Source organism: Dryas octopetala, chromosome 4, assembly GCF_963921425.1.
Source record: "Dryas octopetala chromosome 4, drDryOcto1.1, whole genome shotgun sequence".
Taxonomy (NCBI): domain Eukaryota; kingdom Viridiplantae; phylum Streptophyta; class Magnoliopsida; order Rosales; family Rosaceae; genus Dryas; species Dryas octopetala.
The window spans coordinates 22,446,660-22,470,334 of NC_141369.1; the positions used below are offsets into that span (position 1 = coordinate 22,446,660).

At 36.1% G+C, this 23,675-nt stretch overlaps 3 protein-coding genes and 1 pseudogene across 3 annotated transcripts; 1 reads left to right on the forward strand and 3 right to left on the reverse strand.

Annotated features, from left to right (window-relative positions):
- Positions 1-4,907: 4,907 nt before the first annotated feature.
- Positions 4,908-8,881, forward strand: LOC147288303 (plant/protein (DUF789)). The gene is made up of 6 exons (XM_086240261.1): positions 4,908-6,052; positions 6,157-6,377; positions 6,761-6,983; positions 7,495-7,580; positions 7,941-8,032; positions 8,163-8,881. Exons 1-6 carry the CDS (start codon positions 5,960-5,962, stop codon positions 8,417-8,419), a joined length of 972 nt encoding a protein of 323 aa, XP_086096387.1. The 5' UTR covers positions 4,908-5,959; the 3' UTR covers positions 8,420-8,881.
- Positions 8,882-11,324: 2,443 nt separating this feature from the next.
- On the reverse strand, positions 11,325-12,801 carry LOC147288304 (xanthohumol 4-O-methyltransferase-like; annotated as a pseudogene).
- A 1,263-nt stretch (positions 12,802-14,064) lies between these two features.
- Positions 14,065-15,496, reverse strand: LOC147288305 (desmethylxanthohumol 6'-O-methyltransferase-like). Its single transcript, XM_086241187.1, has 2 exons — positions 14,698-15,496; positions 14,065-14,594 (listed from the first exon to the last, which is right to left on the reverse strand). Exons 1-2 carry the CDS (start codon positions 15,466-15,468, stop codon positions 14,295-14,297), a joined length of 1,071 nt encoding a protein of 356 aa, XP_086097313.1. The 5' UTR covers positions 15,469-15,496; the 3' UTR covers positions 14,065-14,294.
- A 1,461-nt stretch (positions 15,497-16,957) lies between these two features.
- On the reverse strand, positions 16,958-19,375 carry LOC147288306 (desmethylxanthohumol 6'-O-methyltransferase-like). The gene is made up of 2 exons (XM_086241103.1): positions 18,605-19,375; positions 16,958-17,323 (listed from the first exon to the last, which is right to left on the reverse strand). Exons 1-2 carry the CDS (start codon positions 19,373-19,375, stop codon positions 17,024-17,026), a joined length of 1,071 nt encoding a protein of 356 aa, XP_086097229.1. The 3' UTR covers positions 16,958-17,023.
- Positions 19,376-23,675: the final 4,300 nt, after the last annotated feature.

A 23,675-nucleotide genomic window follows, 5' to 3' on the forward strand; every position in this document is an offset into this window, starting at 1 on the left:
CCCATTTACACAGAATCTCCAACCAGAAACAGTTGCACATCACTTCCCAGTTTGAATTGTTTTCCCAACCCCCAACTAGCTTACTACATAACCATGTTCAATTTTAATGCATATATGGGCCATGAAGAGAAAGAAAGTCTACTTGTTATCTGCTAATTAATGAGTGATTCTAATACTCTATTAGCACAAAAAACAGTTGCTTTTAAGTCCCAAATATCATAATATCAGTTTTACCCTTACTCATACATTTAATTTTAAAAAAATGAAAAAAAAAAAAAAAAAAACTTTTGCTGCTTTGCTTAGCTGATCTAAATGCACAAATCAATCAGCAATTGACATATTCCAGCCTTCGACCAAAAAAAAAAGAAGACATATTTCAGCCAATTAATGCAGGCCTACCTTTATGGCTTTATAACAGCCCTTATGAGTGGTGAACAGGGTTGGCATAAAATTAAGTCTAACATTTGTAACAGTTGGTCTCTTAATTTACCTCCCAAAAAATTTCGTATGGAAGGACTTGAACGATTACTCTATTTAGTTCGGCAGCTGTGTCACTGACTCACTGTGTGTGATGGCATTAACTCTGAAGATAAGATCCTTTCTAGCTATTTCCAAGAATGCTGAATATTATACATGCAAGTTTCCGGAAATTCATGATTAATTAAGAAGCAAATTAAGCAAACTGGTCCTTGATTAACCTTACTTAAGCTAATAATCAAATATTCTAGGTAGGGGTTTTGAGTCTTTTGACTTGATCCTCTGGGATCCTCTGTTCCTAAAACAGTGTGTGGGCTGAGCTTTCTACTTGTCAGTAGTGTTGATAGCTTGGCATGCCACCCTTTTGTTTGTTTGTTTATTTCAAACACATCGGCAAACACTTAAAGTGCTAGCAGACAGAAGCTTCATGGGGTGGGGCCTATTTGGGTTGGTTTTCATTTTCAGATGAATTATTATAGTGATATTTGTAGGTGGAAGAGTCAAGAGTGTGTCGAATAAATATGCATAAAATTATGTTGCGGTCTTGCATATATATGGGACCCTTAATTGGCTTTCTTATATATATATATATATATATACACACAAATTTTCTATACAGTAGGTTCATTTTTTAACTAAAGTATTTCTATGACATTTATTTGGTATTTTTAGACCAATTTTTACAGGAATCAACATGTGAGGGTATAATATTTTATATTTTAAAGTATAAAATTATTGTTCAAGATTTTATTTTAAATTTTAATTCTCGAATATATATATTCAGTGAATAATAAATAGTGAGTAACGGTGACCAAAATTTCAAAAGTAAATTATAATATAAACATCGATAAATTAAGTCTAAGCACTCGATCATGCAAAAACAAATTTACATACCGAACATTCGGCAGTGGTCACTGCTGAATAGTGACAGAGCTGGATGTACCTGAAAACAAACCCAAGGCACATACAATGTTTATATGCCACTGTACGAGTAATGTAACACCACAATTTCAGTTTCACATGACCTGCAAATCCCTTGTGTCATTTTCTGCATCATTCACCACAAATGTTGCCAGCACATGCTGCCATGCAAGTCTCCCTTGGGCCTTGACAAAATTGTGCACAAAAATTCAGTATATAAGTTATTATTTGGCACATCTTTAGACTGCAGTCACAGATTTTCCTTCAGCCAGAGGACAAGTTTAACTGTAATTTTCTTTTTGGTTGATAAAATTCTTCTAATTCTAAAGTAAAAAGCTATTCATGTTCTTGATTCGTCATATTTTTTCTTTGAATTTGAAGCCTCTTAATTTCTTCGAAGAGAAATACAACTACCCAAATTAAAAAAAAAAAAAAAAAAAGATATATAACTACGTACTCTTTTGGATTATATAATTTTACACTTTAAATAATATAAAAAAAATGTAATTTAAAAAACACAAAAGGAAATACCGACATACTAAAAACGTGAAACATATTGCTAAATGACATATCATACATTCATACCCAATTTTGCTTACATTAGTATGGGAGAGAGAAGTCTTAATCTTATCCATTGTTATCCGCACAATTTTGGATGGATATGAATCATATGATATCCATCTATATATTTATATTTTGGAAAATTCTAAAATACGTTAATCTCATGTCATGTCATAGACTCATGTAAACATATTTCTTATCATAGATGATGACAGTTGACTGGATTCATCTTAATTTTATTATAGTGTAAATTTTTCACTATTAATAGTACCTTATAATGTTGATTTAAATTAATCATCATTAAATATGTGTATGATATTTCATAGTTTCATAGAGGTCTTATCTATCTCACATTCTCACCTACACATGGTAGCAATCTACTGGTCAAACTGGGGGACCCACTCTCAAATTCAGTATCATACCATCAACGCTATCCTGCGACATGCCGTACCGGATAGCAGTCCACGTGTAACTTTCTTTGTGGCTTACCTTTTTTCTATTTCGAATTGCGCTGTCAGACTGTCGAATACTCAAAGCCATTGCGTTGCTTCGGTATATGAAAGCGGGAACACGGAGTTAAAGAGGTTCTACGTCGTCGTTTTTTACGTATTCCGCCCGTCACAGTGTTCCCATTGCACGTTCACGCGGTTTGCCAAATGCCAAACAACGCAATGGCTTCACCATTCTGCATGCCCTGCACCTATGATATTGATTTGTTTATGGGATGAATTAATAAAAAATTAATTAGTGAAATTAAATAGTTAACGTTCCACAACTTCCACTTACTTCCACAGGACCACAGACACCGAACAAAAACAGTAATTAATTAAAATGAATTCAAATGAATTAGATGTGATTCGTCTTGTATTTACTTATTGTCAATTTCTTTACATTTTAAATGAAAGGCAACCGTTATTATCAAATTAATAATTAAATATATACCAGTTGAGGAATTATAAATTTATAATTGGACGGATTCGTTTATTTCTTTTCTTGTGTCAGAGGGGACGGGTTACCCACTAGTCGTTACCCAATTCATTAGGTAGATTAGTTTATGAAAATATAAAAAGCAAGTTTATTATTTGTTTGATTTTTTGCTTTACAAATTTGGTAATTGTTAAAACGTGGAGAAACCAAGAAGGAAAAAAATCATTGGGCTCATGCAATAAGATTTAACGATAAAATACTTGCACTCTTTTAGTCAATAACTTGAGAAGTTGTAGAAAAAAGAGAAATGGCTTTTGGCATGATGGAATATCCTTCTTTTAAGAATAAGAATCAATGAAGTGTGGAATATACTTCCCAAATCCCAACAATGTTGATTTAATTTTTATTAAAGGAAAAAAAATTTTGAAATACTTTATGAGCAGTGTACATGAACGTGAATAATGACAATAACAAAAATTTAATATACTTTTTGTGCTTCTGTTCATGAGTGCAACTAACGACAATAACATAAATTTCACATATCTTTCACGCTCGTGTACATGAGTGCAAACAACGACAATAACATAAATTTAACATACTTTTCGTGCTCGTGTTTATGAGTACGAATAACGACAATAACATAAATTTAACATACCTTTTATGCTCGTGTACATTAATGCGAATAACAACAATAATAAAAATTCAACATATATACCTTCTATACTCGTGTACATGAGTGCGAATAACGACAATAACATAAATTCAACATATCTTTAGTGCTCGTGTTCATGAGTGCAAATAACAACAATAACATAAATGCAACATACCTTCTGTGATTGTGTCCATGAGCGCGAATAACAACAATAACATAAGTGTAACATACTTTATGTGCTCGTGTTTATGAGTGTGAATAACGACAATAACAAAAATTCAACATACATTCTGTACTCGTGTACATGAGTGTGAATAACGATAACAACATAACATAAACTTAACATACCTTTCATACTTGTGTACATGAGTGTGAATAACGATAATAACAGAAATTCAACATATCTTTTGTGTTTGTATACATGAGTATGTACTATAATGACAATAACATAAATTCAATATACTTTTCGTGCTGTGTACATGAGTGTGTAACAAAAATAGAAAATACCTTCCACCATTCCGATATGAGCAATCCTTCATAGTTCATAAGTAGTGCCCTCTACTGATTGTATGTCCGCGCTGGTGTACATTAGTGTGAAGAACGCAGTTGCAATGACAATGTTCTTTGTACTTATACACAAAAATGCAAGATTGCCAAAGCGTGACACAATGCAAAAATACAAGAAATAGTGCAATTGACGTTTCCCTTGCATAAAATAAATAAGTTATTCAATTTTTAGATTAGTTATAACTTATAAAAGAGGCCACTAATGAAGTTTTATAAATGTTCATAATTATTATTGTTACATGTGGTGCAGTGATAAATTCATTAGTTTCACTTACTCACTTTCTCTTAAATTAAAAAAAAAAAACTTGAGTTTAAATGATCATGGTCTTACATAATAAAGATGTAGGATCTTATTTATCAAAGGAAAAAAAGACCCTATAGATTCTACTTGTTAAAACTGTTTCAGTATAAACATATTAATTTTCAGTTCAACTGGTCAATTAATTATGCACATATAAATAAGATATTGAGTTTCAACATTTGAAATATTATGACTCAGAATTATTCTCTTTTTCTGTTATTTTATTATTTGATATTTACAGTGTTGATAAATGAAAAATTCAAAGATCATATGCTACTTACTGAGCAAGCCATGGACCAAGTCCCATTGAATCAAATCTTAAGCTATCTCTTATTGGATTAAATATTAAAAAAAAAAAGAATCAACAGAAAAAGAAAATTCATATAGCTATCTTTCGGAATTCAGAGGGAGGGACCTTGATTGAGACAGATGAGTCTCATAAATGATAAATCTGGTATTCTGATGCCTTAATTATTGTCGGTATCCAAATCTCTATCTTTTTCTCTCTACACTGCTTTTTATCTCTACAAAATCGTTCTTTCTAGAACATAAAGCTCTCTCTCGAGTCCGTTTCAATTGCTTCATTCTGATATTTTTCTTTCTCTTTCACTCTCTGTTTGTATTTCCCCTGCTCTGTTTTTCCGGCAAAGCTAATTCTTTTTTCAATATTTCAGTTACAAAATCGTGGTCTTCTGCTCTCTGCGTGAAAAACACAAAACCCATCAATTTCTCACTGGAAAGGTTTCAAATATCTTTTTCTGTGTCTCTTTTAAACATCTCTCTCATTTTCTTAGCCTTCCGTTTTCTTCAAAATTCTCTTCAAATTCAGGTCCTTGCTCGGATTTTCCTGCTTTTGCTTGGTGGGTTTGATTTAACTTGAAGGTTTAACTTTGAATTGCCTTGACTTTATTCCATATTTTGAGTTGTCTTTGAGGGTAGTGAAACCAAAGAGAGAACAAAAAAGAAAAGAACAACCAAAAACAGAGTAGAGAAGGCGAAATTGAATTTTCGAGTTTGTTTCTCTCCGCGTATGGAGAATTTGTCGGAATTGCGAATTCTGGGGTGTACAGAAAGCTGTTAAGGAAAGGAGCATTGCCAACAAAGACTCTCTGTCACAGAAAGAGAGAAGAAGAAGAAGACTGGTACTTTTTTCGACTTCCCGTGAATTTTTCTGTCCAAACGTCAAAAAATAGAAGTCTTCGTTTCGTAGGCCCATTTCGCATTTTCTCTAAATCTCTATCCTCTCTCTCTCTCTCTCTCTCTCTCTCTCTCTCTCTCTCTCATTTGGGAAATCAAATCCCGACAATCAGTCTCTCCCTTTCCCATTTCTCTCGCTTTCTCTCTCCTCTGTTTTTCTCTCTTTCTCTCTTTTATAGCTTCGCTCTGTTTTTTCTTTCTTCCGGGTTGGGTTGAGAGGAGAAGAACTTTTTTTTTTTTTTTCCGGTGAATCAGGGTGAGCGAAACTAACTTCGCTCTCTCCCGTCCCTCTCTATCTCTCTCTCTCTCTCTCTCTCTCTCTCAATCTCTCTCGAAAGCGCAACAGAAAACGAAATATGATTTTGGACAAAGGGTCGTCAATGCAATCGAACCTCGAGTGCTTCCTCCAATATACAACGCCAGTGCTTCAATCCCAATTCTTACCCAAGGTCTGTAATTTCCCCCCATTTCAATTTCTGGGTTGGTTTTTAATTTACAATTTTTCATTGAATTCATGCTGATTTTGTTGGGTTTTTTATTTCTTATGTTGCAGTCTGAGATTCGAAACCTTAATCGTCTATGGCACCCATGGGAGAGAGAAAAGGTTGAGTATTTCACATTGAGTGATCTCTGGAATTGCTTTGATGAATGGAGCGCATACGGTGCTGGAGTTCCGATCGCCTTGGACAGTGGCGAGACCCTTGTGCAGTACTATGTACCTTACCTCTCTGCTATTCAGATTTTCACCAGCAATTCATCCATAAATAGCTTCAGGTATCAAATTTCAGCTTTCACACTTGCGATTCTCTTTTTGGGTTTTACTTAGCAAAGGTAGAATTGCATTTGTAGTAGCAGGGCCTGCTGGGTTTTGCAATCTGATTGTTACTGATCAAATTTTTAAATGCTGCTTTTGATTGGCTCAAAACCATATGGAGTCATTCAAGTTTTATTTTCTGGTGCTTTTTCAATTAGTTGTAGCATTGAAATGCTAAGATTCAGATATGGGTTAGTTGGACTAAATTGATTAGGTGATTCATGCCCTTCTGATATAGTTTACTTATTCCAAGTTTATGTAATTTACAATCAAACACAGGTGTTGATCTTTCTTACGTAGCTGAAATCAATGACAGAATCATTTATTTGAATAAAATTTTCAGGGAAGAGGCCGAGTCGGGTGACTGTGAGACAAGGGACTCGTTTAGTGATTCATGCAGTTTTGAGAGTGAAAGTGATAAGTTATGGAGATGGGATGGATGCTCTTCAGAGGATGGTGGGTTTGAGCAAGACAATCTGTGGCATATGAATGATAGATTAGGTTACCTTTATCTTGAGTACTTTGAGAGATCAACTCCATATGGAAGAGTTCCTCTCATGGATAAGGTATACCCATTTGAAAGTTCATATTTCCTCTTCTGCAAACCTTAGTTTTCTTGTTTGGATTTTCTTCTTATCTGCTTGCCCTTTTTCTCCTCAATGAAGATCGGTTAAACATAGGAGTACTCAAAACATTAAAAGGATTTGTTATAGCCACCTGCCTACTTTTCCCTGTTGGGCACCTAAACTTTTGACTTGGGAATATTAAAATCCATATCTCTTTTTTTATTCCTTCCCTTCTCTTTCTCATTCATCATTTGTATTGATTCTTGAATTTAGTTTTTCTCATATTTATAATTATGGTTAGTCTTCATGAGAATATGTTCTTTCCTTGGATTTTCTTTCTCTTTTGACCTTTTACTGTTTTGGAAGAAAATATATGGTACCCTTCAACACATGAGGTTCTAATTTTTTGGATGATTATGACAACTTATGCTGATTATTTTTCTCTGGTTCCTTTGCTGTATAATAAAAGCATCTGGATTTGATTGACACTTTGTTCGTTCTATGCTTTCAGATTAATGCATTAGCTCAAAGATACCCTGGCTTGATGTCATTGAGGAGTGTTGATCTATCACCAGCTAGTTGGATGGCAGTTGCTTGGTCTCTCTCTCTCTCTCTCTCTCTCTCTCTCTCTCTCTCTCACTCTCTCTTCATGCATGCCTGAACACATACATGACACCCAAATAATTATTTAAATAGAAGCAGAGTAAAAGCTTGCAATCTGTCTTGAGAATGTTACTCAACTTTTTCATTTTGTTGTTTAAGCCTAACGCGTAGTGTGTAACCCTCTGGACAATCACTCCCACATTGGCTTTAATTATGCTTTCTAGAGAATAATCACTGCTTATAATATTATAATAACCAACAAATGGCTGTAGTAACACAAACACCCATGAGCATGTTTCATGTTTAATAAATTAATAGAAAGGAAAACTTAAACATGTTGTGGATTATATTCAGGTACCCAATCTATCACATTCCCATGGGAAGGACTATAAAAGACCTGTCCACATCCTTCCTCACATACCACACCCTTTCATCTTCTTTTCAAGGTATTCTCTATGTCCATTTCACCCTGTTTTGTTTTATTTCTATGGTCGGTCCTTTTTCACCTTTAATATCTAAAATCTCAGAAAGCTATGTATATGCCCAATATTTACTTGCACTACACGCTGTATGTAGACATGGACCTTGAGGATGATACGGAGAACAACCAAAGGAAGCGAAAGAAAGGGGAAGGCATCTCCCTCCCTCCCTTTGGTTTGGCCACTTACAAGATGCAAGGGAATGTGTGGGTCTCGGGCAATTGTGGCCGGGACCAAGAAAGGCTTACGTCGCTATTGAGCGTGGCAGATTCATGGCTAAAGCAGCTAAGGGTCCAGCACCATGACTTCAACTACTTCACTTCAATTAGGCGTGGCCAGTGGCACTACCTTTAAAAAGTGAATGACTACTAAACTCCTCTCTTTCTTTGGACATTTGGTTTTTTGTGAGCTTGGTTTGGAGTAATCGGCTATGATGAGTCTCTGAGAATTGTGGTTGACTCTTCTTCTTGGTGTACTTGGTTATACAGAATAGGGTGTTTTAGTGTTCAGCTTCAAGCCATGTTTGAGATAATTATTTGAGGGTATGTGATGACTTAACTCCTTTTGTTGGGCTTTGTATGTAGTAGAGAGATGGGTGAGAGGGTTAGAGGGAGGCTCTTTGAATTATGAGTTTATAGTGGTTTCTGTAATTATATGTATTCTCTTTTGGCCAGTTTATAGAATTGTCGGTGATGAAGAAAAAAAGCCTTCAGGCTTTGCAAAATTTTCTCATTGTGCCAAGTATGTGGTCATAAAATATGTCACCAACTACACCTGGTGTCTTGGAAAAATGCATAGGAAGGAATTTTTTTTTTTAGGGTTGAGTTTTTGTGAAGTTTCATCTAGAACCAACTATTGCTTATGTGGATTGGGTGAAAAGGATAAGGAGAGTTTGTGGATAATCTAAAATTCTAAATATAGACAAAACCTGAAAAGTGGGTCCATGGTTGTGTTTGCCTCAATCAACCAAAACCTCCCTTTATTAGCTTAGGAAAAGTCTACTTTTTGACCACTTCTACTTGTTGGTTGGAAACCATGGAATTCCAAAACCAAACAAAGCACTTTGTGGCCTTAAAAGTTAAAATTCCTTGCCGTGACTTGGTGCATTTCTGTAATTCTCTGTGCTCTTATCCATTGAACATCGCATGAGTCATAAGTTGTTGCTTTCAGTCGATTGTTTGCTCTAAGTTCTATTATATTATCATAAATGGAATTAAAGTCATCATTTTGCTGCTAATAATCATGCTTTAATTGTGGCGCAATAGAATGCTGGAAGGGTGTCAATGGAGCCAAGGAAGGATTATTGTCCGAAACTTTAATTCTTGGTGAGGACAACGATTAGTCGATTACCTTATAACAGAGTTGACCACAATTTTAAGGGGTGTTTGAAAAAGTATTTTTAGCGGTGCTAAAACCTTTTTTAAATAACCAAACATGTGTTTTTTTTTTCTTTTCTATCCCTTCTTGTAACGTTTGGTCGAAAATAGTCATGAGTCATAACTTGTTGCCAACCAGAACATTTCATATGTAAGTACTGCCAAACAATGTTATGCTTCCGTTTGCCTTGTGGCATCTTCTTGAAGCTTTTCTGAACTGAAAATGGTTAGACACTCTAATTGGAAGCTTTTGAGGTTAGATGATCCATTATTAGAAAGAAAGCAGAAAAATGTGTTAGGATTTAGGATTAAGGTAGGCAATCGATTCGACGACTTCAAGTATAACAAAACAAAATCGTTTAACTAACTTACCATGTAGGAAGAATATTGGCCACACTTGAGTCTCTCTATCTCTATCTTGGGTGTCCAAACTCCAAAGTCAAGAAGACATCATAGCTTTATTAGAGTCATAGAAGGCAAATGAAAAGCACCTTTCTTTCTATTGGTGTAATGAAAATTAATTTTGTTGTTGTTAAGCTTTAGAAACTCTTAGCTTTGTTTTAATGTATATACCAATGCGAACAGACATATATAAATTATACAGTAAGGATATATATTGTGAGTCGTAAATGCAGGATTGCATATGCATACATCAACGTGAAGGAATCACTCTATAGATTGGTTTTGAGATGGGAAAGAACTCACCCTATTACCCACTATGGCTTTGCAGCGATATAATCATTTACTTAAGCAAAACAAAGAGTGATTAAATTAGTACTTGACTGTTTATGAACACCATATTACCATTAGTGCTCCATAGCTTATCTCTTTAACAATCTCATCCATATATACTCTGCACAACACCTAATTCTTAATTAATTTATATAAAAATAAAACTTGGGAAATGAACCCACTGGCCACTGATTTCAATCCATCAACCCAAATTCATTTCTATATATTATTATAAATGTACATGGCACATGTACAATGTTAGTGGTTTCTAAGACAATCTTATTGAATAATTGTAGGCTCTTTTTTGAGTGCAACCGACAATGTGATCCACTTAGGAGCTTGGACGAAAAAGTGGAAAAACCCAAGTTTCACTATCTTCCTTATCTACATTCTAGAAGGGTCACCTTGTTTTGATCCCAAAAGTGCAACCACTAACCATATACATGGTTGTGTAAATGTGAACTGAAATAAATATCAAGGACTTTGGACTTTGGAGGACTCCAACTACCAACAAGGCAACAAGTAACAACAACAGAAATGACACAAATGCACTACATTATACGCATGGGCATTAGCCATTAGACTTTGTTGGTCCAGAGCGACATTGATCATGGATGAATTTGCTGTATTGCACTTGGGATACTTCACTATAGTTGATAATCCACTTCACATTATAATACCTTGCCACGACTCATATAGGCTAAAACAACTTCATTCTTTTCGACTTTTTTTTTTCTTCATTCTTTTTTTTGCTGATAAGGCCTTTTCTTCTTTTTGGGCCAGAACAAAACTTTCATAGAAAGCCCAGAACAAGCATATAAATAGAGGCCCAAAATGGCCAACTCAAAAAGCAGAGCAGAAACACATAAAAAAGAAAAGACCTTCTATGCAGGGTTTTTAGGCTTTTAGCCAATGTAGTTTAGTGGGTTGAGCCCAGCTAACACAACCTTATTTAGTTTTTTTTTGGTCAATTAACACAATCCTTTTGTGTTAATTGCAAGCTAATGATGTAGATTTGAAATCTGACGTTCGAAATACAAGCTTACTTATTGCATACTAAGCATTAGGTGCTTATTGAGATATATGAAACTTCTACTTTGGGTAATTAACAAGATGATTAAAAAAAAAGCAATATTGATGCTGGATGCAATTCATTGAGGGTAAGCTTGTATAATTGATAGGAAACTTGGGATTCTGATCGATGATGTTATAACGAGCAAATCCTCCTTCTCTCAATAGTTTCTTCCATTCAAATTCACTTCTTTCCATGAAATAGGGTTCGACAATTCGAGAGCTAGCTAGAGAGAGGGCAATGCTAGGAGAACGTACTACACCATGTATATATATACGTACTTGTAGTGATGGACCTGAATTTTTATAGAAAGAGATGGTGTCACCTGGCAAGCAAACAGGTAGGTACTTGTCAACCTCTGTCATTGAAAAATGCCCAAGCAAAGGGAAACACAGAGCAGTCTAATTTTGGTGCAGGTTTCTAAATTCATCAAAATCAATCTCATCATAAGTATCTAATTTTCTGGTACATTTCATTTCAAACTGGTTAATATTTGAGAGTTCATCAATATACCTCAGAGCAAAAGTGTCGAGCAATCCATCTCCATCTGCCTCTACAACCGCATCCGCTATAATAATCTTTCCACTTCTCTCAGAAATAGCCTTGCGGCAATTCTTTAGGATTTCAATGCAGTTCTCGTCATCCCAATTGTGCATTATCCACTAATCAAAACACAAATTAGGGTGTCACAAATTAATAATAGTTCTCTTACTTCATAGATATATATATATATATATATAATTAGTTAGATCACAAATTAAGTTATTTACGTACCTTCATGAAAATTGCATCAGCATAGGGAATGACATCAAACATGTCACCACCCAAATGGGTCACCCCAGGGTACTCTGGTGCAGTAGCCACAACTTCTGGTAGATCGAAGTTGATACCTTTGATATGTGGATGTGCCTTCACAATCTCAGCCACAGCTGTGCCTAGACCTCCTCCAACATCAACAATCAACCCCACCCCATCAAACCCTTTATAATCTGATGACAACATTGCCTTAATCACAATCCTAGATGTGCAAGCCATGCCCTTTTCGAAGATTTTCAATCCTGGTTCATGAGATTTCTCATGTAGGGTATTGTATAGGCTAAGACCATGCACCTGTTCGATCCCATTTCCACCTTCCGTTATACATTTGCTTAGGCAGTGCCAGAAGGTTAGGGGCTGATTGAGCATAAGCACTAGAGGGACCAGGCTTTGCTCCTCATTGCACAGAAGCCACATTGATGCGTAGGTGAGGCCGTACAGGGTGTCCCCTGTTTTAGGGTTTGTGGTTTCTTTGAAGAGCTAGCTTTCTGAGCACCAGAAATCTCATAAGGCGTGAGAGGCGGTCAAGGTCTACTGTGGAAGGGGATGAGGGAATTTGTGCTGCAATTTGAGACAAGGTCATGGGTTGGCCATGCATGAGAGTTCATGAGATCTGCAATGCCAAGCTCCACAACACATTTCAAGGCTACGCTTTCCACAAAGCCATATATGTATTGCAAAACATCAGCTTGGCCTTGCAGTATGGCTTTCTCTTCTTTAAGTTCTCCTGACACTGCCATATCTCCCTAGCTCTGTGCTTTCTCTTTGAACAACACCATGCATTTATGCTTGTTACCTGTCCAAGGAAAGCGAGAATCCAAATCTCTACTTTTTAATCCAAATCTCTATTTTTTTAACTCAAATCTTTATTTTTAAAGCAGAGAATCCAAATCCTTGCGAAAGTCCTTATTTTTTAATCCAGCCTTGCCATGTGTGAATCATGCATCTAACTTTTACTTCTCCTAAGTTCTTATTTTTAATCTATCTTTGCCATGCGTGAATCCTTGTTTTTGCCACATTGCTCATATGCAGCTTCCGCCTTTTAGGTGCCACTCACCTAACCATCATATGACAAGCAATTTGGCAACTCCATAAGCCTCCATCTCATGCATCTGGGCACCTTGTATGTGAACTACTTGTCAACCTTTTCTTGTGTGGGGCTGTTTTCACCTCTTTTAGCCACTTGTTAACCTCTTTTAGTTCCAATTTGTTTTAGTTAAAGAATTGAATTCAAAATCAATTGGTAATGAGTGAAGAGTCCCAAAATCTTATATTGCGCAAGGCTTTGAATTCTCAATGCATGTGAGATATACTCTCAAATATGCTTTTTCATGTAGATTGTCTATTGTGATATCATGTTAAAGTTAAGTATCCAACCCAAAACTAACATACATTGAATACATGGAGATTGCCAATAATATTAGATATTGACATTGAATACATGGAGATTGCCAATGATATTAGATACCTTATACAAAGCTTAGAATTCCCATTTTGGCTTATACTCTCAACAGTACGTGCTATCATTCTTTCATGTTCAAATTTTGAAAGTTGAGATTTCAAATTTTGGTGGTTGCCTTGAAGAGCTTTCTGTGCAGGAGGAATCTCATAAGACCGGGAGTGGTGATCAATATGTCTATGGAAGGGGAAGGCATGCCAATTTGTGCTGCAAATTCCGATAAGGTCAGGTGCAGGTGTTGTCCTTGGCCATGACTCATGAGAGTAAGAGAGTTTGTGGCGTTTGCAATGCCAACCCACAGCAGACTTGAAGTTGAAGGCCCCCTACACCTTCCACAAAGTTATATTTGTATATATGAAACATCGATCTAACTATTGGCAGTAGGCATGGCTTCATCTTCTATCAGTTGTAGCACTGTCATCTCCCCAGCTATAGCTAGCTTTCTCTCTCTTTGGACAAACCATGTACAATCAAAAGTGCCAGAGACATACAAATAGATTTGTAGTGGAATTTGTATTTTTTTTTTAAATTCTTCAGTTTTATAGAATCAGTTGTCAACCCAGAAGATAATCTAAAATAATATATACACTGAAACTGCTTATTAATTGACATAAGTTACACATAATCTTTATTCTCTTGGGCTTCAGCCCAAGTCAACAAAAAAGGAAAATAACATAAGATATATATGAATGCTTTTTCTTGCCAACAATTTTTATTTAGTAGAAAGCATCTGCAATTCTTGCTTATGACAACTTTTCATTTACCATTTTTCAGTCACATAGGAAAGGCCTCAATGATGGAGGGTATAGTTGAGACTTTGGTGATTTTGTAACGAGGAAAGCCTCCTTCCTCTAACAGTTTCTTCCATTCAGTCTCAGTTCTCTCCTTTCCACCTTTGGTGTATGCCATCATCAGTACATCGCATACACTACGTCTCTTGTCAAATGGACCATTATCTTCTATCCCCAAAACGATATCAACAATTATAACCTTTCCATTCTTTTCTGGTATGGCCTTTCTGCAGTTTTTCAAAATCTTCACACAATCTTCATCGCCCCAACAATGTAGTATCCACTGCACATTTGATGTAGAATTAATAAATAAAGAAAACCATTCACATATGTAAATAAGTACTGCTAGAGAATTCCAAATGATATGACAGTGTGTTATTATGTACCTTCATGAAAATTGCTTCAGCGCTAGGAATGGCCTCGAACATGTCACCCCCAATGTGGGTGACCCTCTCGTGCACCGGTGCTGTGGCAATGACATGTGGCAGATCGAAGTTGATACCACGGATGTGCGGGTGAGATTTCACAATCTCGGCTATGATCCCTCCGGTCCCACCTCCCACGTCCACCAATGATCCAATACAACCGAACCCATCTTTGTACTCTGAATAGACAGGCCCCATCATGATCTTGGCGGTACGCTCCATTCCATCATTGAACGAGTCGTTGAATTGTGGGTTTGTTGATGCAAAGTCCCACATCTCAGAACCGTGAGCCTTCTTAAAAATGCTGCCACCAGCTTTGACAGATTGGCTGAGCCAATGCCATGAGGCCAAGTAGTTTGGCTGATTGGCAAAAAGAACCATAGGGGCAAGGCTTTTCTCCTCATTGGACAAAAGCCACATTGATGAGTAGGTGAGGCCGTAGAGGGTGTCCCCTGTTTTGGCATCAGTGCTTGGCTTGAACAGCTTTCTGTGCACCAGAAATCTCATAAGGCGTGAGAGGTGGTCAATGTCTGTGGAAGGGGAAGCAAATTGGGCTGCAATTTGAGTTAAGGTGATGGGTTTTCCATGAGAGTTTATAATGTCTGCAATCCCAAGCTCCACAACACACTTCAAGGCCATGCTATCCACAAAGCTATAAGCGTATTGCAGAATATCAGCTTGGCCTTGCAGTTTGGCTTCCTCTTCTTTCACTACTTCTCCTAGCATTGCCATCTCTCTAGCTCTTTATCTTAATTTGAGCAATATACACCATATATATATACTTGTAGTGACCTGAAACTTTATGAAAAGGAATGATCTCCAGCATCCATTTGTATCCAGAGCATATCTGTAGACTACGTATTTTAGGTTACAGCATCCATCATATGCGGCTGCATTTATTGAGGGTATAAAGGACATTTAACGAGCTAACCATTTGGATTTGCATTAGCTGCATCTAGTTGGTTCTAGTAGGATCCAGTTGACTAATTAATTACGATTGCTTTAACTGATTAGAGTTAGTTCTAAGTTCAGTTGTATTAGCTATAGAGTCCTTTTAGACAAGTTACTAGCTTCAGATACATCGCTCACATTTAATTTTTTAAAAGCATATCTATAGAGTTTTGTTTTAGACACATAACTCACATACAGTTTCATCTTTTGACACATCGCTCACATACAGTTTCATTTTTAGACACATCGCTCACATTTAATTCTTTTAAAGCATATATATATATATATAGAGCTTTTGTTTTAGACATATAATTCACATAAAGTTTTATCTTTAGACACATCGCTCACATACAATTTTATTTTTAAATACATTGCTCACATCCAATTCTTTTAGAGTATATCTATAGAGTCCTTGTTTTAGATACATCGCTCACATGCAGCTTCATCTTTAGACACAATACTCGCATGCGGTTTCATCTTTAGACACATTACTCATATCCAACACTTTTAAAACATATCTATAGAGTCCTTATTTTAGACACATCGCTCATATGCAGCTTATATGAAAAGAGATGGCCTCAAGCAGCATCCAACTGTACATAGAGCATAGAGTCAAGCATATTTTTATGAAATGAGATGGCCTCAAGCATCCAATTATACCTAGAGCATATCTGTAGTGTCATTCTTTTTGACACATATATCGCTCACATGCCTCTTCATCTTTACTTCAGTCACATATCTTTTTATGCATTCGAGCCACTTGTCAATTTGTGAGAACAAATTGTGTTGGACTGTTTTAGTTACATATGAATCATCTAACGCCTAATTTTTCACAATATGTGTAATCAAATCTTTGTTCAGCCACATTGCTCACATGTTTTATCCTTTTAGATACCACCCACCTATCCGTTCCATGACAATTTGGTAAGTCCACTTGTCCACTACTCAACTTCTATGAAAATTTTGTGTAAGTAATGTTATTGGAATTATTTGAACCAATTACTTTGTTGATCATATTTCTAATAGAGATGGGATCACAGAAGTGATGCTGTAACATCAGTTAAAATACACAAGTTGAAAAATCCAAATTAGATAAAATTATTCGATTCCCGATAATTATAAAGAAATTATTTTCCAAACAAAAGAGACAAAATGAAAGAAAGATCCAACTTTTTGAAAAAAAGATTAAAACGACACATATAGTTCCTTAATTAACACAAGATACATGTCAACAGTGATTTGCTTGCGAGCAATTTCTTATTATGGGGAATAAAAGTAGGAAAATGCATGTGATTGCTTGCTAATGACAATTTTCTCAAGTAACATTAATCTGCCATCAAATAGGAAAGGCTTCAATGATGGAGGGTATACTTGGAATTTTGGTGATTTTGTAACGAGGAAAGCCTCCTTCCTCGAGCAGTTTCTTCCATTCAGTCTCAGTCCTCTCCTTTCCACCTGTGGTGTGTGCCATCATCAGTATATCGAATACCATGCGAGTCTCATCAAATGGGCCATTACTATCGGGCTCTAGAATGATATCAACAATTATAACCTTTCCACTCTTTTCTGGTATTGCTTTTCGACAATTTTTCAAAATCTTCACACAATGCTCATCGCTCCAATCATGTAGTACCCACTGCATATATAGTTATATATGTATATGTGAATTTACAAATATAGAAACATAATATATTTACCAATATATAAGACTTCAATCCCGTTCATGTTTTAGGTCCATCTTCAAAGGTCATTCCCTTACAAAAATTAGTCAAATCGGTTATTGTTTGGTTATCTAAACTATGAAGTTAAATATAGTCCGTTGAATAAAATTGAAATGATGTTAGCTATAATAAATTAACTAAACAGTTTTTAATTAAGCTGATTTTCTTTTTTTGTAAAGGTGATTTTTGAATAATGTTCTAAAATATAAATAATTTCGATCATTAAATTATAGGTCAAAAAATAATATTCTTACTAGTAACATCCTTATTTGAAAAATTTTGCACAAGACTGTCTCTTAAATATAGTTCCTTGTATAAAATTAAAATAATGTTGGCTATTATAAATTAACTGAACAGTTTTCGATTAAGCTAATTTTTTTTTTTTTTGTAAACGTGGTCTTTGAATAATGTTCTAAAATACGAAGATCATTAAATTATAAGTTAAACAATGATGCTCTTACTAATAACATCCTTATTTAAAAATTTGGCATAAATTCAATTTAGACACATAACTATATATGTCATTTCAACGGGGTCCACGAATTTTAAAATATTTCAAATATATACCCGATCTACTATCTAAATTGAAAAATGAACTTCTGTCCATTGATTCGTTGAGAGATAAATTAAATGTTAGCTTGACTTTTGCTGACCGAGATTACTTGACGACGTAGAGTCATCTCAGCAAACCTTTCCCGCCAAATGAGCAACACGGCGACACCTGTCCACCTAACCCCTGACACGGGCTCACAAACCCATCATCTATTTCTCGCTCGTCAAACATAGGTGAGAGATTATATTCGAATTTGGGGGAAAACGTGATGTTTTTGGGAGACTAAATGGTCAGGAGAGCGTTCGACGAGCGAGAAAGAGGTGATGGGTGTGTGAGCCCATTTCAGGTAGACATGTGTCGCTTATTTGGCGGAAAGGTATGCTGAGTTGGCGCCATTTCCCCAATTAATTCCCGTCAGCAAAAGTCAAGTTAGTATTTAACTGATCTCTCAATAAATCGATAGACGGAAGTCCATTTTTCAATTTAGATAATAAATCGAGTGTATATTTGAAATATTTTAGAGTTTGTGGACCTCGTTGAAATGACATATATAATTATGTGACTAAATTGAATTTATATCTAAAAATTTCTCATAACAGTGTCTCTTAAATTTTTTTGTCTGAGTGTAAGTATGGAAACGTACCTTAATGAAAATGGTATCAGCACTAGGAATGGCCTGAAACATGTCACCTCCAACATGGGACACCCCCTCGTGCACCGGTGCTGTGGCAATGACATGTGGCAAATCAAAGTTAATACCTTGGATATGCGGATGAGATTTCACAATCTCAGCTATGACCCCACCAGTACCACCTCCCACATCCACCAAAGATCCAATACAAGCAAATCCATCTTTATACACAGATAAAAAGGCCCCCATCACAATCTTGACCGCACACGCCATGGCATCGTTGAACAAGTTGTTGAACTCTGGGTTTGTTGATGCGAAGTCCCACATCTCAGAGCCATGAGCCTTTTTAAAAGCAATGCCACCATCTTTGACACATTGGCTAAGGTAATGCCAAGGAGCCATTTGCCAAGGATGGTTTTCCATTAGCACCATTGGGACCAGGCTTAGCTTTGAGTCCCATAACAACCATCTAGATGTGGGGTTCAACCCGTAGAGGGTCTCTCCGCCGTTGGATGAGTGATGTGCGGTGAAGATCTTTTTTCGGACCAGGGATCTCATGATTCGTGTGAGGTAGTGGATATCTGGAGAGGGTGCGTCGGATATGGATGAAGCTATTTGGGACAAAGTGATTGGGCCACCATGAGAGTGTATAATGTCAGCAATGCGGAGCTCCACAGCACATTTTAGTGCCATGGAGTCTGCAAACCCAAACATTTGTTGCCAAATTTCTGCTTGGCCTCTCAGCATTTCCTCAGCTTCAACTTGTGCAGCTTGTGCTTCCATTTTGCTCTGAATGGAATTAACTAATTAAGAGTGGTGGAAGTTGATACTACTTAAACACTAGAAAAAAGGGTTGTGAGACAATTAGGGAGAGATAAAATAACCCACGTTTTAATGTTGAAACAAATTAAAATGGACCATTATTGCAACAAAAGAAAGTGACCATTATGATTGAAGAGAATGAAGACAGTAATAGTGATTATAGTGGCAATTTCAGAATTGAATTTTCAAATTATAAATTAGCGTAACGACAAATAATTTAGGGGGACATATCTATTGTACTAGATTTGGCAGATACATGATTGGCCAACTTGTTGACTAGTGGTTTATAAGAACTTTTCCCATGATTTGGGTTAAGAAACAATCATGTCTTGACTCTTGAAGAACGAATCAAGAAGGGAGGAGCAAGGACACAATCCCCACCTGCTCAGATCCTCTATACCCAAGAATCTATTCGGATTACAACAGCAATCATAATAATATTTGAACCCCATCCATTAGAATTCCCATATTTATATTCAAGTTGATGTGAATTGGGCCCAAAGATGTTGTACTGGGCCTGAGTTTGTTTTGCTCTCCTAACAATCAGATCATGAGGAAGGTTTTACTAGAAGATATATTCGAATGTGGATACACATACTTTATTTTATGGATGGACCAAATATAAATGCAGTCATGGCCTTTGGGAGGCATAAGATAAACTGTCACACGTACTGCAAAGTTTTATCTTCTTGTTTTGATTGCAAAGTTGGTCAGACTCAGACTCAGACTCAGAATAAAAGCATCCTATACTTTCCTCAATATTCATGAACGATCACCAATTAATCTCAATCTGCCTATATATATAAGGGGGCAAACGCATTGCATTATTAACAGACATCAAAATTTGAGAGATATATATATACACTTAGAATGTGAGGTTGGAGCATATTAGCTAGCTAGCTATGCATGCGTTGATTCTCTTATTGGTCTCAGAGTCTTTGCATGAAGAAGTAGAGAGTGGATTGCAGCCAAGGATGACTTGCCGGCATTTTCAGACATGGTCTATTACTCATTCAATTCCCTATTTGGCTAGCTGAGTCTTGCCGGCAAGTTGTCTTTGGCTACAGTTGGCTCTCTTTCTTCTCATGCAAGTCTTTGAGCCTCAGGCCTATCCATAGTAAAAGCCACTAACTTCATGCAAGGCTCGGGACAGAATGTACCATCCCCAGGACCCCAACTTCATTTGTATTGGGTAAGTAGATTACCATTTTGTCAATTTGTCAATTTGTCATCTTGAGATTACCTGGTTCATGTCACATTGGCATACTCAACACTGTACCTACCAGGTAGATTGCATGTATGTTTAACTCAAAATTAATTGACAGTAAAAAGATTCAACAACTTATATATTGTGACATGAAACTAAATTTATTTCAATTTAGATGATGGTTACGTACACATTTAGCTAGAGACACTATTGAAGCACCATTATTTGAAATTGATAAGTAATCAAACTTGGATATGTAGTGGAAGTGCTAAACCAGAGGTCACTGTTGAAGTGTAAAAAAAAATGGGAAATGGAAGATTTCAAAATTCAAAAAAGGGGATAAAGCTATCTCACTTGTTTATCTTCTGTAGATATCAGAGACCTGAAAGGAAAAAAGAAATGAGATAAATGTGTGTAAAAAAATATAAAGCAGATAAATGTATTGATAAGTAATCTTTTCAAAATTCAAAATAAAGATTATTATCAACATTTCAAATTTAGGTGGATGATTTTTATCTCTTAAGCTTCTCATGTTGCCTATAAAAAGAGGTGGAGAGCTAGAGAGAGGTCATTCAGAAAATAACAAAAAGTACCGAAAGGCTGAAGAGAAGAGAGGACAGAAAGGAGAGAATTTTTGGCAATCCAAAGAGGAATTATTGTAAGACCGTTGCTGTTCAATCTCAAGGCAGTGGCCCCACGACAGTGTTCTTTCTTTTAAGATAGGGGTTCTGGTCTGAACCCCCCATAAAAATGATCTCATCTCAAGATGGGGGTTCTGGCCTGAACCCCCCATAAATTCCTTTCATTTCAAGATGGGGGTTCTGGTCTGAACCCCCCATAAAAATGATCTCATCTCAAGATGGGGGTTCTGGCCTGAACCCCCCATAAATTCCTTCACAAAAAAAAATCCTTTTTCTCTTTAGAGGGTTTTGACACTGAACCCTCATAAATTAATCTCACTTTCAACAAAAGAAAAGATCAAAGTGAGAACCAAAACTTACCTGCAAACAAAGAAATAAGGAAAAAAGAGTTAGCAAGGTTATACGCCTGCAAAATGCATAAGAAAAGAAAATGGGCTCGCTTGCTATTCCTGTAGATTGTTTGGTTGAAGGTATGTGAGGAAAGGTTGTCTGCGAAAAATAGTAGTTAGCTTTGAAAGAATACAAAGAAATAAATAAATAAAAAATTTGCAACTTGGAGATAAAGGAGGGGACCTCTTTTAATTTCTGAAGCCAAGGCTTTTGAGTTTATCAAACACAAGAGAATTAAATTGGTGCTAGCTTCAGTGGGCTAGAAAGAGCTTTAAGTAAGAAGATTGATCAAGTTGCAAGTTTAATTCTTGGTTCACGTTGGTGACTTATGGCATAAAGTGAAAAAGTAGAAATTGAAGGGAATATCAAAGTTTGACCACCTCTTGGACTTTTGGTAAGTGTTAAAAGCCTTGTTATTTTGTTTTAATGATTTGCTGCAAACAAAAAGGAGAAATATCTTGGAATGAGAGAAATATACATAAAGGAAAAAATGTCTCACTTTCCTCTACAGCAAAGCAAAAAAAATATGTAATATAGGCATGGTGATCTAAACCTCTTTCATTTGAAATTTCAAAAGAAAAAAAAAAGATAGCTGATTTCGGTCCTTTTGCTGCAAGAAAATAACATGAGTTAGTCTTGTGTTTTGTCAAAGGAAAGAAAAATAAAAAGGACCGCAGCTAACCAGATAAGATAAAAATGACTCACCTTTTTCTTGTGCCTTGATGATGGAATGATCTTGCAGCAAGATAAAGAAAGGATGTGGGAGGTTGCTTTCGTGACACCTGGTTCAAGAAAGACAAATAAAGAATGGTTCAACATGCACAGTTTGCAAAGAAGGCCATGTTATCTTGATGAGTCATAAATAGAGAAGAAAGAGAGAAAGAAAACAATGAATATGCATAAAGGTTGCGAATTTGGTTGCTACCTGATGTTGATGGATGTAAAAGGAACCAGTCTTCACTCAAAGTGCTATCTTTTCCTGAGGAGAGGAGGGGAGTTTGTGGTGAGACCCGGGTGAAAAGGAGAGGCACAACTCTCTGCCATTTATAAAGATTTCTGTAAAGTCCAAATCCTAATTAAAGTGGGCTTTTAGAGTTGACATGGAACTCAAAGACCGGAGAGCTTACTTAGGAATTAGAGGATTTCATACCTGATTTGTTTCAGTACAATTGAGACTTCTCTTCCCAATATAGGTGGGATAAGGATTACTGGTTTCCTCTAAATGTGGCGACAAGTTGATGGGCCTATTTCATAATTGATGGGTTTATTAAGTCAAATGGAGGGTCCATTAATTGGAGTGGGTTTGTTAATGAGCTACTTAAATTTCCAAAGTTGCAGCAAACAACAAATGGCCAAGTAGCAAGCCAAAAAAAACAGAGGATGATAAATGAGGATCAACTTCTCTACGGGTGTCTACTTGCAAATCAAAATAAATGAATGTTTTGGCCCACAAAGCAAACTTGGTCCAATAAAGCTAAATGGACAAAATTGATGGGCGTAAATTGAACACAACCATTTAAACAAAATAAATTTCTTGGTACAAAACCAATTCTCTTAGTCGGTACAAAACCAAAATCAAATCCAAACTCTAAACTTAAATGAATAAATTCTCAAATGGTACAAAACCATCTCTCTAAAATTGGTACAAAATCAAATCTCTCAAACTCAAATCCTAAATTCAATCCCAAATGGCACAAAGCCAATCAAATCAAATCCTTTTACGAACTACATTCGGTTTGATCTCGTCAGGGGTATGTAAGCAACCTATTAAAATTCAGGTGCAACCATAACCAAATTAAATCTGTTCAAATTTCCCAGAAATTAATTCCATACATAAAAGCTAAATTAATTTCTCAAATAAAATCCAAGGGCTTTAAACCCTACCTAAATTACTCAAATAATTTAAATGGGTCATTCACCCATTTAAATCCCAAAACCTTGGAACTACGTGTGGTTTGATCCTGCAATGGGTACGTAGGCAACCTAAAATATGGATACAATCGCAGCCGCAAATAAATTCCGT

What these genes read in the sequence shown, in the direction of transcription:
- LOC147288303 (XM_086240261.1), top strand. Translation starts at nt 5,960, where the DNA reads ATGATTTTGGACAAAGGGTCGTCAATGCAATCGAACCTCGAGTGCTTC. An exon ending in TCATCCATAAATAGCTTCAG is followed by an intron (nt 6,378 to 6,760) that starts GTATCAAATTTC and finishes TAAAATTTTCAG; the next exon opens with GGAAGAGGCCGAGTCGGGTG. An exon ending in AGTTGGATGGCAGTTGCTTG is followed by an intron (nt 7,581 to 7,940) that starts GTCTCTCTCTCT and finishes GATTATATTCAG; the next exon opens with GTACCCAATCTATCACATTC.
- LOC147288305 (XM_086241187.1), bottom strand. Translation starts at nt 15,468, where the DNA reads ATGGCAATGCTAGGAGAAGTAGTGAAAGAAGAGGAAGCCAAACTGCAA. An exon ending in CTGAAGCAATTTTCATGAAG is followed by an intron (nt 14,595 to 14,697) that starts GTACATAATAAC and finishes TCAAATGTGCAG; the next exon opens with TGGATACTACATTGTTGGGG.
- LOC147288306 (XM_086241103.1), bottom strand. Translation starts at nt 19,375, where the DNA reads ATGGAAGCACAAGCTGCACAAGTTGAAGCTGAGGAAATGCTGAGAGGC. An exon ending in CTGATACCATTTTCATTAAG is followed by an intron (nt 17,324 to 18,604) that starts GTACGTTTCCAT and finishes CTATATATGCAG; the next exon opens with TGGGTACTACATGATTGGAG.